General features: G+C 50.9%; 1 protein-coding gene across 2 annotated transcripts in view; it reads right to left on the bottom strand.

The window, feature by feature from the left end:
• Positions 1–8,881: 8,881 nt before the first annotated feature.
• PLXNA1 (plexin A1) overlaps positions 8,882–14,423 on the bottom strand; it is a 129,917-nt gene continuing 124,375 nt past the window's right edge. For both annotated transcript variants that reach the window (XM_074878813.1, XM_074878814.1), the window contains exon 32: positions 8,882–13,265. In XM_074878813.1, coding sequence (XP_074734914.1) covers positions 13,170–13,265 — 96 coding nt within the window. In that variant the 3' untranslated portion in view covers positions 8,882–13,169. The remainder of the gene's footprint in view (positions 13,266–14,423) is intronic.

Genomic DNA, 14,423 nt, shown 5'->3' with positions numbered 1-14,423 from the left:
ACAAAGTCGAAACATCTGTTGCTTTCTGTGCATTTTTCAATGGGGAGATCAGAGAGGAGGAAAAAAGTGTACAAAATAATCCTGGTTCTGCTTTATTATTTAAATACAATGACAGCCTATGATATACACTCTGCACAGAGAGAAAGCAAAAATGAAGGCAGAGTGTTATACAGTTCTACCTACTGCAGCCAAAAATATAATATGCTTCCATTTGCTTTAAATTTAGCCCTTCTGGGAAATGCTGTATTATCAGCCCTGGGGGATGAAGTCTAAAAGAGGAAAAGAAGGGCAACTTCTGCAGCAGAAACAATGAGCTGACAGTCTCATCCCTCCTCCGACTGCCGTGCAAAGCCCGGCTGTGGTGGGAAAGTTCGGAGGCAAAGCTCTGGGGTGCACCTCCCAGCTACAGCTCATGCCACCTCCCTTCATCGCAACCAGCAGGGAACAAGCAGAAAGGGTTGTCCTCTGTGCCTGTGGGAAGGATGAAGCAGACAGGGCTGTCTCCTAAAAACTGTCTTCAAAACACACTTTCTGCACACAGCTTTGTGCCCTCAGGGCAGGCAGAAATCTGGAGACTGGTGCCTCTTCATACCCAATCAGTTCCATCTAGTGAGGTCTTTACTAGATCTGGCTGTGACATTTTTCAGACTTTTCATTGGGAAAAACTAGCATCTTTTTACCCAAAACCAAATCTTTCAAGCAATAAACCAACAACCAACATTCTCAACGTTTTCCAAGGCTTTTGCAGAATATTTGGTGTCATGTAGGATCGATACTGCTTTCAGCGTAAGGTTGACTTTTTTTGTTGAACAGTGAGATGAAATTTCTAACATTTGAATTAAAGACCTCAATTCAACACACAGCACAGCAACCTTTAGCCAAGGTACTCTCAGAGACAAGACCCAGAGGATTGCAAGGTCCCTGCACTTCCAGTGTTTCAACCCCTTTCCCTGGAGCCTCAGGCGTTGCTGCATCGTAAGACCAAAACCTGATGAGAGGTTTAGCAGCGGACAAGCCTTTCTTTAAACGCCAGCTTTCAAACCATGTGCTTTTGGGGACTGCTGCCCCTCTGAGAGCTAATGCTAGGTTGGAAAAAGAACTAGTCTGCCACAGGTAGGTTCAGCTAATGCCAGCAACCAAGACCAATTAGCAAACTTCAGATGAAGAGCTGGACATCAAGGACATCTGTAACACGAGGCTGAGAAAGGCTTCTTGGGTCACTGTACCAAGTCCCTGTGTCACAAGCACGGTGATATATTATTCCTTAATAAACATAAAGCTCAAAGCTTTCGTTCAAATCCCCCAAAACAAGGGTGGAGTAGGTGTGAGAGAGACTGACTGGCTCCCAAGAGCCTCGTGAACCTGAGATTCATGACCGAGTCCTCCTCCCTGCCTCAGACCCAACCTCAAGCATCCAAATTTTCCTCAAGGCACAGTCTCCTGCTACTGTGGCGAAGGTGAAAGTTCCCTACATGCCTCACTCCTTCCAGTAGGAAGGTGTCCAACTCCTTCAAAGAGGCTTTTTCTGCCCGGAGAGTCTGCTTTCAGCCCCTGTTCATTTGGCGGCAGCTGAGAAATTCAGCTGCTGATGGCTCAGCGCAGACAGGGATGAATTATCAAATGCTGTTCCAGGAGGCATGTAAAATATCCTGGTGGCAGTCATGCTGAACTCCTGGCCATCCTCTGGCTTTCAGTGTAATTTGTAATTTCAATTTGGGCCCCAACAGTTCAACAGTCCTTGGGGCTCAGTTGGGTCAAAAAGATCAGAACAAGAGGATGAGAAAGGAATTAACATTTTCAGAGTGCTTTGTCCCAGCAGCTTTCCCAGCTCCTATCTCACCCAGACCCACCTGGGCCCCCCTGGCAGCTCCTGCCCTGTAAATCCCATCAGGTTTCGCTGACTCCTGCCCATGCAACTGGCTGGCAGCAGTCAGAAGCGAAGGCTGAAACCAGTGCTGAAATTCCCTCCTCCCCAGGCAGTGCATTTCAATTACCACAGCGTGGGCTTCCAAGTGGATTTATCAAACTGGGCCTATAAAGCAAATTGAATAATCTCGTGCTTCAGACCTATAAAATATAAGTATTATACTTGAAAGTACTTTGACAAACTAATAAAGATGGAGAGTGAGGGGAAGGAGTGAGGAGAGCAACCAGCTCCTTGTTAATGTGTTGTAACCGAATCTAATCGCCACCCGGCTCCATCGTGGGAGCTGCCGGGGTGCATCCAGCTGTGAGACTGCACAGTCTGCATGGAAAGCTGATAAACTTTCAGATATAAGGCTGTTTGATCACTCATTTTGCCCAGGACATTTCCCCTCCCTGCTGAACCTCCAGATCTCTCCAAAAACAAGACCCGGGGGGGGAGTTGGAGATAACTCAGACCTTGGAGGGGACCTGATAGGAGTTAGACATCCTTCCAAAAACAGCATCTGTGAGGAACCTGGTCTTCACCTCTCTCACCTCTGAGCAGGACCAGTAGAAAGGGGATCAAACTGCAACAAAGAAGATTTAGGCTGGTCAGCAGGAAAAACATACTGAGCGTGAGGCATGGGGAAGCCGAGTTGTATGTTGCTGGTGGAGACTGCAAACCTGCAGTTGTGTCAAAGAAGCAGTTGGGGGAATATCTCGCCACAGTTTGGGACTGGGAGGACACTGATGCATTGGGCAGGTCCAGCATGAGGCCTTTCATGATACTAAATTGCTTGAAAATTGGGGCACAAGGCTATGTGAGACACAACAACCCTGGCTCTTTGGGAGCTCTTCTGCTTCACCCAGTTCTGCGGAAACCAGAGCTCCTTTCTTTTAACCCTTTCCCGACTGTAACACTGACCCTCACCTTGGGCAGACTCTTCCCATACATCCTGATATTAATGAACACAGGTTCCTCCCCACAATGGTGTGCTGTCCTTCCTCCTACCTCTGTGAGACCCTACATTCAGAGAGACCTCCCAAATCCTGGCCACTGTAACACCAGAATGTTGGGATTAGCTGCAAACATCTGCTTTCTCTAGCATAAAAGACATCCTCACCCTGCCAGCACCAGTTTTCATCATTTGGTATCCAATGGTAGGAAGAACACTCCAGGTTTTGTTTTCCTGAATCCCAGTTCACTCCTTGCCCTCCATCAACCCCTTGCAAACCTCGCTAGCACTGAAGACAAACGACCTATCCAGGGCAGGGTCAGACTGGCTCTTAGGAAGTATTTCTTTGCAGAAGGGGTTGTTGGGCGTTGGAATGGGCTGCCCAGGGCAGGGGGGGAGTCCCCATCCCTGGAGGGGTTGAAGAGTCGGGTTGAGCCAGCGCTGAGGGATCTGGTGGAGTTGGGAACGGTCAGTGTGAGGTTCATGGTTGGACTGGAGGATTTTGCAAGGGCTTTTCCAACCTGGGTGATTCTGGGATTCTGAGGCAATGCCAGGAACAACCATCAGCCATGATAATCCAAACAGAATCTATAACCCCAAATTAGCAGGAAACTACAGAAAGGGTTTAACTCCTTGGCTTTGTCTCTGTCCTACCTCTGCAACCCTTACATGATCCAGGAGCAGTAATCCAAGAAATGGAGCCATGATTCCTCCTTCTCTGTCTCCTCCCAAACACATGGGAGCCCACATCTTCACATCATGGATTCCTATCTGGTAAATCTGGAGTAGCATGCTCACACCCTCACCCAAACAAACACATGTGGAGTCAGCCCATGGCACGTGCAGCCCTTCAAGCTCTAGCAAGCCCTGCTCTGGCCTGAAGCCCCATCCCTTGGCCGGACACCAGCTGAGGGCCACATTTCCACCCAGGTAGGACACGTGTCCAACCTTCCATGTCACAGCACCTGGTGTTTCCCCTAGTTAACCAGCACACAGACCTGCAAGGCGTGATGGAGCAGGGTGGTGAAATCATCCAGCTAGCCCTTCAGAAAATTAAAAATAATTATCCAGCCTACAAATTTACCTCAGCGATTTCCCATCGCAGTGAAACCCCCTCCGGCAGTCCGCTCGAGCTCAGGCAGACGTCAGACCCCTCTCCCTTGCTTGTTATTTACTCTCAACTCGCTGCCTTTCTTCTGCCCCAGTGACCCCACTGTTCACACATCCCTGCTCCGCCTTTAACCCCATTTTGGTTTAGGGTCTGATTAACTCTTGATGCTGAAGGTTTTTGCCATCAAAAGGCTTTGTTGCCATGGTAACTCCTGGGGGGGGGGGGATTATTCAAACCAACGTGTCCAGCTAGCGCAGGTCAGCAGGATGGAGGAGCCCCCAGGGATGCTCCAGTCCTGCTTCGCAGCCGCGCTCCTGCCTCCTCCCCGCTGCCAATTACTGCAGATGAGCCCCGAAATCCCGCTGCCCTCTTTAACTCTCTCTCTGCATTAACACCAGCTCACGCGCTTCTTTTTAATTTTTTTTTTTTTGCGCCATGTGTCACTAATTTTACTCATTTTCTGAGTTTGTCTAGAATAGTAAAAGATTTGATTAGAGCGTTCCCGGTTTTAATTGTAATTAGGACAGTCATTGTACGAGCTATAAAAGGAAATTGGGCTACTGCTGAGTGGAAGAGCCCCTGAGAGAATAGGAGCTGCAAAGGGAGAATTTCGTTCATAAAAAAGGAAAAAAAAAAGTCAGTTTGGGGAAGAAATAAAACTCCAGCTCAGGATAGTGTGACAGCCAAAGTGGCCCAGGCATCTGGGACCATAACAAAATCGTGTTTCCTAGGGACTGCAGCACGGGTCACGAGCAGTTTCTTCCCTGCTGCAACCTTCTGCGTGACCTTGGGTGAAGCACCTTTGCTCTTGTGCCTCAGTTTCCCCCACTTGGACCGATCTGTATGGTCTGTGAGCTCATGACTTTACGATGTGCAGCGTGATCCCTTGTGATATGGCAGAGGCAGCATTGAAATAACCCGCCCAGTCCCCATCACTTACCAGGAGCCACCTTGCTGGTGGCACTACGGCTGCTGAGGGACATCGCCTGCACCCAGGGGACAGCAGGATGCCCCTGGCCACCAGCCAAGGCCCCAAGGATGGACACTGGACATTTCTGCTTTTTTCCAGCAGAGGGAGGGGAAGGCCAGTTCAAGTCAGTCACAGTGGTATTAATGCTGGGAGGAACACCTAGAAATAACACGTGTAAAATCAGAGCAGTCACCTCCTTAAAAGCTGAGGGAGAAGTGGGGCTCCCCCAGCCAGAGCATCACCCCAGGGTTTGCCAGCTCGGGGTGACCCGTGCCAGGCACATTGTGGTCAGTCACCAAGTCATCGGGGACCAGAGGGATGGGTGAGATGCCTGCAGCAGTGTTTCTCGACCGACTTCACCACATGGAAAAATTGCTCTAGACAGTCGTGGCCGAGATTGCCGGTTGTGATCTCCAGCCCGGTTGCTGCACCCCACCTCCAGCCCCTCCAAAGGGGGACCCTCTGAAAAGGGGCAGCTGGCAGCTCCCAGAATCATGTCACCTGCCCACCACCCTGCGGCTCTGAAGGGGGGTGGCTCGCGTCTCCGGAGCTGTCAATCCAATGCCATAAAATTCAAGATAAATCAATTTTCCCCCTTCCCCCTGCTCTAATTCCACCAGGGGAGACGGTCGTTTTCCTGAAGCAATCATTTGCCTCAGTTTAAAAAAAAAATACAGTGAAGCTCTGACTGCTCGTGGCCCATTAATGTGTATCAGCCGCCGCTTGCCACCTCCTAATGATCCCACCTCCGAGCCAAGCCCAAAACTGTGGGCTTTTTACCACTACATTTAAAGCAAAGAACAAACATAAACCAGTCATCTCTCAGCGTGGCTGCGATTTTCATTAGTCCAGGCGGGGAGAGAAAGGGGGTGTTGCTCTGCTCGGCCCTTGCTGCCTTCACAATTTATGGATTTGATTTTTTTTTTTATATTTTTTTTTTCTCTTCCCAGCAGCTCAGAAGAAACTTAATCATCACCTCGGAGTGGGAGGAAACCCCCCGTCGTATCCTTCAACTTGCAAGGCCACGTGATGCTGCTCTGGCCTTTCCCATGAGACATCTGAACACAGCGCATGGCCTGGCGCTCACAGCCTGTGTTAATACTCTAGCTGGGCTTTAATTATTCTATTCTATTCTATTCTATTCTATTCTATTCTATTCTATTCTATTCTATTCTATTCTATTCTATTCTATTCTATTCTATTCTATTCTATCCTATCCTATCCTATCCTATCCTATCCTATCCTATCCTATTTATCCTGTTCTATTCATCACAGAATCACAGAATCATCTCGGTTAGAAAAGCCCTTGAAGCTCCTCCAGTCCAACCATGAACCTCACACCGACCGTTCTCAACTCCACCAGATCCCTCAGCGCTGGCTCAACCCGACTCTTCAACCCCTCCAGGGATGGGGACTCCCCCCCTGCCCTGGGCAGCCCATTCCAACACCCAACAACCCCTTCTGCAAAGAAATACTTCCTAATATATAGAGAGACCCAAAGGCAGGAGAGAATCTCCATGCGGCTGGCGAGAACAAGGAGGTGCACAGGGAAAGTGCAAGACCACAGTGATGGCGCAGGGTAGAGGTCCCGTGCAAACAGCCCTGGACAAGACCTTCAGACCCCACACGGGTGCCCCGGGATGTGCCACTCACCTGGAGCCTGAGTTGGGGCGAGATGATGGCACAGGGGCCTCCACACCCCCCCCAGGGTCAGCCAGGGTGGCTGCAGGCTGCCTCCACTGAGCCCCGTCAGCGCCGGGCACGCTGGGGCTGCTGCAGATTTGCTGAATTACCGCCGACTCAGGCGGCAGCGGTGTATGTTATTGCTGGAAGGTTCACATTTTATCATTTAATCAAATAAAGTGCATTTGTGGATTACACAATCATTTGCAGGCCTTGATAATCTTTTTCTGCTTAGCTCTGCACTGGAACTGAGAAGGCAAACAAAGACATTTGTAGCTGTCGTTGGAGGCCCTGGCTTCATGCCAGGAGCTCTTACTCCTTGGGAAAACTGGTGCAATTTGTATTGAAGAACATCCTGGCGATCATGAAATACTAGATATTTATTTATTTGGCCAACCAGAAGGTTTTCTGAGCTTTTGTTCTCCAACAAAACAATAGAGCAAATATTAAGGAGGAAAAAACAAAAAAATCCTGCCTGCCAATGGCTCAGAGCAAAGCAACAAGATCCAGCAAGAGGGTTTATGGGGACAACAGCAGGTCCCAGATGGGTGTCAAGGTCACCCCTTCCCCTCTCTGCACCCTGTCATGGCACACAGATGTCCTCCAGCAAGAAATTTCAGCCCAAAGCAGGAGAGGATCCATGGCAGGGAACCCCAAGCGCACTGAGCCCCCGAGGAGGTGAGTCACTGAGGGGACAAGAGGGGTCGGCTCCGCTTCTTGCACTGGTGGGGTGCTGCTGCCAGCTGGAGCGTGGGGTCCCCTCCAACGCATCCAATGAGGACAAGCCACCACGGAAACCCAACCTGACTCTTTAGGGAAAGACCTTCACCCTTATAGCTTGAAAAGACCCCAAAAGCAATGAAAGCCCCACCACATGTTGGACTGAAAACTTGGCAAGTGTTATTTAAACACAGTTTCCATACCCAGTACAGCGCTCACCTGCCTGACGCTCAGCTGCCATGTCACCACCAGGATGGTGTTTGCAGCCACAAAATTTGGGGATATGAAGGACTTTTTTCCATTACCCTCAGTTAAATCCTTCCAGAAACCTGAACAAAATTCAGTTAAAATGTGATTTTCTTACACAGTTGAAAGGTTGGTAAAAGAAAACCTTTTTTTTACAATCAAAAAAAAAAAAAAAGATCAAATCAATCTATGTTTTCACGGCACTACGGCTGAAATAGTGGATGTTTAATACTTGTTGCTGATGTTCTTCTCACTGGAGAGTCAGAAAACTGCAGGAGAAAACAGAAGAAACATCCAGTTTATACATATACTAAACGCAGAAAAAGTTGCATTTAGGATTCATCGTACACAACCAGCCCTGCCAGCCCAAACCCTCAGGAGATTGGCCCCAGAAAGGGCAGATGCTAAGGAAAGAAGAAAAAAACTAAAACAGGTTAATTTGTGTGATTTTGGTCTGAGTGCTGGGCAGAGCCCCAGCCCCGACCTCCCACCCCAGGGATGCACTCCCCAAACTCACCTCCTGGTGCCCGAGAATGTCCCCCCACATCTGCCACAGCCTGCCGTGCTTCAGGATCCTGCACACCCTCCTAAAGCAGTTTGGAGGTTCCCGAAGCCACAGGGTGCCACAGCAGCTTCGCAAAGCCCAAAGACGAGGAGCTGGGAAAGAGGACGCCCTACAGCGTGCGGAGCCTACGGAGACGCGACTGCGGCGTCACCCCAGCACCACGGACCTGCTCCCCGCCAGCCCCAAGCACTTGTGCTGCCACCCCAGCATGTCCCTGCCGGAGGAAGGACCAGGGTGAAGAGGCAGAAGCGAAGCTGTCCCAGCCCTGGTCGGCTTCTTTTGACCCCAGCGAGTGGCAGTGCAGCCGGGCAGGTATTTATTTACCTTTTCCTGCTTGCAGAGTAGATTCAGCTCCTCTGGACCTGCTCAGCAGCTCTTGAGTGCTTTGAAAGGCGACGAGTGAAATCAAATGGTTTAAAACAATTTAATATAAGCCACCCAGGAAAGTGGCTAATGCAGGAGCCCCCTCCCACTCCACATACATCGACTGCCCAAACCCCACTGTGAGTGCCCGGAGGAGTCCCCAGAGCTGCTGAACAGCCACAGCGTGGGGTGCCCACACCCACACACGCACCCCGGTGATGCTGGCCCATCCCGATGCCATTTTGCATCGTGTCACCCTGGCACGGCCATGGATTCTGCCACAGCTCCTGGGAATGGACCTTCCCCAAGGCCACCCACTCCACCCGCCTGCATCGCCCTCAAAACACAGGCGAGACACCGGCTTTAGCAAAAATGTTTAATCTCTCCTTGATGCGTGTGTTTATTTACAAGTACTAAATCTGAAGAACATTAAAATAGGAAATAGCAGGATATTTACACGATCAAAGGGCATTTGACCAGCCGTGCTGGCCTGTTGCTTCAAGTCTGAAACAATCACAGAAAAGTAATCAGGACTCTGGATTTATTTTTTTTTTTCCCCATTTAATTTTCTAAAACTATTAAAATTCTCTGCCTTTCGCTGGGTCCACATTAAGTTCCCCCCCTCTTTCTTAAAGGACAGCTCGTTGTGCGCTTTGGTCGGGAGCAGGTAAGCCCGGGCTTGGGGGGGGGAGGTGGGTCCCGCCACCCGTCCCCCTGCTCCCTGTCCCCAGGCTGGGGCCAGACCCGGGGGTGGCACAGGGCTCCTGCCAAAGGGGGACACTTCCAGACTGGATTGCACTTTTTTTTTTTTCACCCCAAACTGAAGAGAAAAAGGCAATGTGAGCAGAGGGACAGGGAGGGACGTGCTCGCTGCAGCAGTTGGGGATCAGCCCGCAGGGTCCAGATGCCTCCAGTGGCAGCGGGCAGAGGGGGAGCTCCCCAAAACACAGGCTCAGGGCATGGGAGGCTTCTCCATCTCACCCCATTTTGGGGCACAGGCGATACCACCAGTAAGAGGAGTCCTGTGAATGCTTCCCAGCCTCTCCCAACCTTTCCCCATTCCTAGGCAGGATTAGATAGGACAGCCAGCCCGGCTCTGCCCCCCGCTAGGCGAGGGTAAGGGAGGAAGGCCAGGTTGCCTGACACGATTAAGGACTCTGGGCATCACGCGAAAGGCAAAGGTAGCACCAAGAAGCACTGGAGGCTGCAGGCAGCATCGCAATGCCCAGCTCGCCGACCGCCACCCACCCTGTTAGAGGCAGCAAAGGGACCCCAGAGGGGTGGGAAGCTGCTGGGGGGGATCCTTTGGTGGAGCAAACCACAGGCAGCCCAAAGCTCCCCAGGAGGAAGCCAACGGGAACCCATCCCCAGATCTACACCATGGCTCTGGGAAGAGCCTCAGCACAAGGGGAGCCCAGAGCAGCCACACCACAGCACCACCAGCCTGCCCGGCACGACCCCCCCGGAACCTCTCTGCTGCCAAAATCCGATCCAAGCCCACCACGGTCAAGAAAACTCTTCTGTCCCTTCAGCCTGGCCAAGGGAGCACCCACAGCATTGCTGCTGGGGAAGCGACAGGCTAATAAACCCTCCGCTCTTAATGATGCTTCCAGTCCTCATTGGTCAAGGAGAAAATTTTCAGGGAGCTGCTCTTAGAAACACATCTCCGTCCCCTGCGACCAGCAACGGGGAGGGTCCCACCGTCCCCTCTCAATCACCACAAAAACTACACGCTTGGCTCCCTCGACAGCAACCAAAGCTCCCCAAGACACTCTTACCACTGCGACAGGCAGGACCCACGCCACTTCTGGAAGGACACATCAAAGCCACCGCTCCCCTTCCACCAGATCGCAACGAGCACCAACGCACGGCCGGCGATTTCCAGGACCTCCACCAACGCCGCCAGCCAAGAGCGCTGCCAGGAAGCAACTCTGGGCCAACCTTGCACCAAAGGCAGCCGCAGGCACCCCTCCGCCCCGCGGCAGCAAAGGACACCCCGAGAGACCCTCCCGGGAGGATTTTGTCCCACCGGAGCGCCCAGGGAGCTGCTGGCAGCCAGCGGTGGCCCCGGCGTGGGGCAGGCGGGCACACAGCTGTCCTTTAAGGCTCTCCGAGTACCACATTTGAGATGTGAACTTCTGAAGTCTTTCTTTTTGCCTTTTTTTTTTTTTCTTTTGGACAAGAAAGTGACAAATTAATTTCAAATAAAAAAAGATAACAGGTCTAAACAAACCTCTAATATTCAACACTTGCAGTTTTTTTGTTTTACGGGTTTTTTTTTTTTCTTCTGTTTCTTAAAAAGATCAACTCAGACTAAAATCTAGCACAGTCATGCAACAGCCCACAGCTCTCAGAAATCCAGCGACAGCTCGGGGTTCGTAGGTTTGGGAAACAATTATTACTTCTTTTTCAAACATAGTTTTGCTGTTGTGGTTGGTTTTTTTGTTGTTGGTTTGTTGTTTTTTTTTAAAATCAGCATCTTCTCCTTTCCCTCCTTATTAAAACAAAACAAAACCAAACAAAATTACAACATAATGAGAGATGTGCAGGCTTCAAACGATTGTTCTGCATGGTGAGAAAGGCTTGGAAATTTCTTCCAGACCATTTGGTATCCTTTTTTTTTTTTTTGTGTAGTTGTTTGTTTTGTTTTAACTGGCTGTGTAAATTCATTTCATATTTATATTGGTTCGATTCTCCTTCAGTAACTATACAGCACCCCACTGGGGCACGAGAATTAGATTGTAACCACATATATATATATACACACTTTTATTATTTTTTTTTTTTAATTAAAAACTTCATTATTTCTCCCTCTCCCCCCCTTAACTTGCAATTTAAGGGAACGGACAGAAATCAGCTGGGCTTCTTTCCACTTGGATTTCAACAGCCACCCGCTCCTGGCAGAGTTTGGCCCTGTCTGCCACGGCCCGGGCAGCGACGGGAGCTCTCGGTACAGAAAAGGAAAGGGTTTTGCTCATTTTTTTGGAAGCTTTTGGTCACCTGCTGCCATTTGGGGCAGCACTCGGCACCTTTTCATCTCTGGAAAGCACAAACCCGCAAGGATCTGACATTTCGAAGCGGGCGGCCAAGGGAGAGACCTGGGGTTTCCAGCGAACCTCCTGGCAGGGCAGAGGCGGTGGAGGGGAGACGGGGTGACAGCAAGGGGAGAAAGGGGGAGAAAGAAGGAAAAGACAGAGAAAGAAAGGTCAATCTTGGGTGGAAAGTCCTGCACATGTTTGGGCTTCCCAGGCGGAGGAGCAGGCGACAGGCCGGTCCCTGGGCACCCAGGGGGATTTGCTGGGGGGGATCCCGGTCAGGAGACACAGAAAAGCTGCCCCCCCTTTCCCCGGGGATCTGGCCCCTTCCCCTGCATCAGCACAAAAAGATGATGGTGGGGGAAAATAAAAAATATAAAGGGGCTTTGTTAAGGCTGCTCCAGCGACAGGGGATCTGTCAAAAAACCACCCATGCTGGCTCTTCACAAACCCTCCCGACGGCCCCCAAGCCCCCACAGCCGTCCTCCGCCCCGCATCGTCCCGGGACAGGCAGGGGTGGGCAGCACTGCCCAGACCTCCCTCGGCCACCAGACTGGGAAAACGAGGACGAGCTCAACAAAACACCGACCATCCCTCAGCGATCCCCCAGGAAAAGAAAAACCAACCTTGGGATCATCCTTCCTCTCTGATCGTGACCTCCAGAACCACTCCAGCAGCATTTAAATAAGAGCATCTATTCAGCTAACATAACTCCCACCTTTTTTTTTTTTTAGATTTTTTTTTTTTCCGCACTAAACAACATTCAAATAAAACATGGCACAGGACATATTTTAGAAATATCAAAGCTCAGGGATTTCTCCCTTTCCTGCCCACCCCTACTGCCCCCACCCCCAAATCTCCCCAGCATCAGTCCTTTAGCGTATTTTTTAAAACCATTTTGTTAGTTTGTTGCAAAAATTCAGAATATTTTTTCCCCTCCCATTTTTTGTTATAATTTTTTTCCTTTAAATTAAAAATTTTGTTTTGTCTCATGTAAATTGTGCAAATATAGCAGTTAACACTAGTGGCAGAAGGCCAGAGAGAGAGAGAGAGAAGGGGGAAGAGACAGAAAAAAGAGAGAGGAGGAGGAGAAGGAGAGGCCAGCTGGGGGGAAGGAGGGGAGAGCAAGTCAAGTACAGTAAAAATAGGAGCCCACCCACCCCCCCTCCACCAAAGTAACAACAACATCCAAACGCCGTCCTAGAAAGCCCCGCGGTCCCGACCCTCCTTCCTTGTGGGCACGGGATGCCCAGCGGGTCCGTGGGGCAGGCGACCCCCTTCTCCTCCACCCAGCATCGCCCCTCTGCAAGGTCACTGCCGCATCCCGGTTGGACTGGGGGGGTTTGTGTGTGTCTGTGTCTCTGTGTGTCTGTGTGTGTGTCAGGGGGTTTTATTGATGTTGCTGCTGTCGTCGGGATTTGGGTTTGTTTTTTTTTTCCGCTAAAGCGCGAGGTTTCCGTGTTCGTTCGTGGGAAGCGTGCGGAGGCGCGGCGGCTCCCGCGGGTCCGGCCGGCCCCAGCCCCAAAGTCTTCTTCTGCCCGCGGCGGCCGCTGGCCGGCCCTCTCCCTCCTGCCGCCTCCGCTGCCCGGGGTGCTGGCACCGCGCCGCCGCCTTCTCAGCTGCTTAAGGCCATTGTGTCGATCGCCTGCTCCAGCTTACTCCTCAGCCGCTGCCTCCGGGCCTGCTCGTCCTTCTCCAACGCGGCTAAAATCTGGGGGGAAAGAGGGGAGGAGAAGAGAGGATGAGGAGATGCTCTTCTACCCAAAGCAGCTCCTTGTTACCCACGGCCAGGCTGGCTCATCAACGGCATCAGGGGATGTGGCCCCACGGGCAGCAGCGCGTGTTCACTCCTGTCCCTAACGGGGCCAGGGAAGAGCCAAAGGAGGCCTGAGGTGGGGGACACCGCTCCGAGTGCCACCACCCCACAGACAGAGCCTCCCGGGACCACCAGGGACCTGCTGATACTAACGAGAAGCCAACTTGCACATGGGGAAATGAAGAAAACAGCCATCGTCAAATGAAGGGTGAACACACAGCTGTCCTTCAAGGCTCTCCGAGTACCACATTTGAGATGTGAACTTCTGAAGTCTTTCTTTTTGCCTTTTTTTTTTTCTTCTGGATGAGAAAACAAAACCAAGACAACACCTTTCCACCATGTCCGTGACTCCAACAAACCTATAACGTCCTAAGGAACAGGGGCTGCATTTCAGAGACCACGATCAAGCCATGAACTGGTTCCATGAGCACAAAAAGACCAAATCCATGAGGTTTCAGCTACCACCAGTGGTAAAATCCCACCAGATGGATGCACCAGCAAAGCCAGCCTCGCTGGGAGCCCTCAGTCCTGTGCAACGGGGGCACCCACAGACATTCAAGGATGACTTTCCTCCCTTGAAATCTCCTCTCTCTAAACAAGGTCCTGGCCATGGCGATGACAGATCGCAGGGTGGAGGGACCATCCCCTGCCCTGGGCTGGATGAGCTATGCCCCCAGGGCTGGGGGAGGACTGCCAGCATCAGGAGGGTGTAAGACAAAGCTCAGAGTAGGGAGAAGGGAGTAATGAAGTGTAAAATGAAGGGGCAGTTGCCCTCCCAGCAGCCAGGAGTCTCATCTCACTAACATCGTGCCAGCAGAGCAGAAAAGCCGATTTAAAAAAACAAACCTGACAGAAATCTCATCTCCTCGGGTGAGCTAGTTGAGAGAGCAAATTTTTTGCAATTAAATATCAAGGCATCCGTCAAAGGGGACTTGATTAACCATTTCATTGGCTGCATAATTGGAAACAAACTGTTGTATAATTAATAGACTTACTAGGAGGCAGGCAAAGTCCATCAGGAGCCCTACAGGTAACTTCTTAGTGGAGAATCAG

The sequence above is a fragment of the Strix uralensis genome, chromosome 10 (assembly GCF_047716275.1).
Source record: "Strix uralensis isolate ZFMK-TIS-50842 chromosome 10, bStrUra1, whole genome shotgun sequence".
NCBI classification, from domain to species: Eukaryota; Metazoa; Chordata; class Aves; order Strigiformes; family Strigidae; genus Strix; species Strix uralensis.
This window is presented reverse-complemented; position numbering and strand designations above follow the sequence as displayed.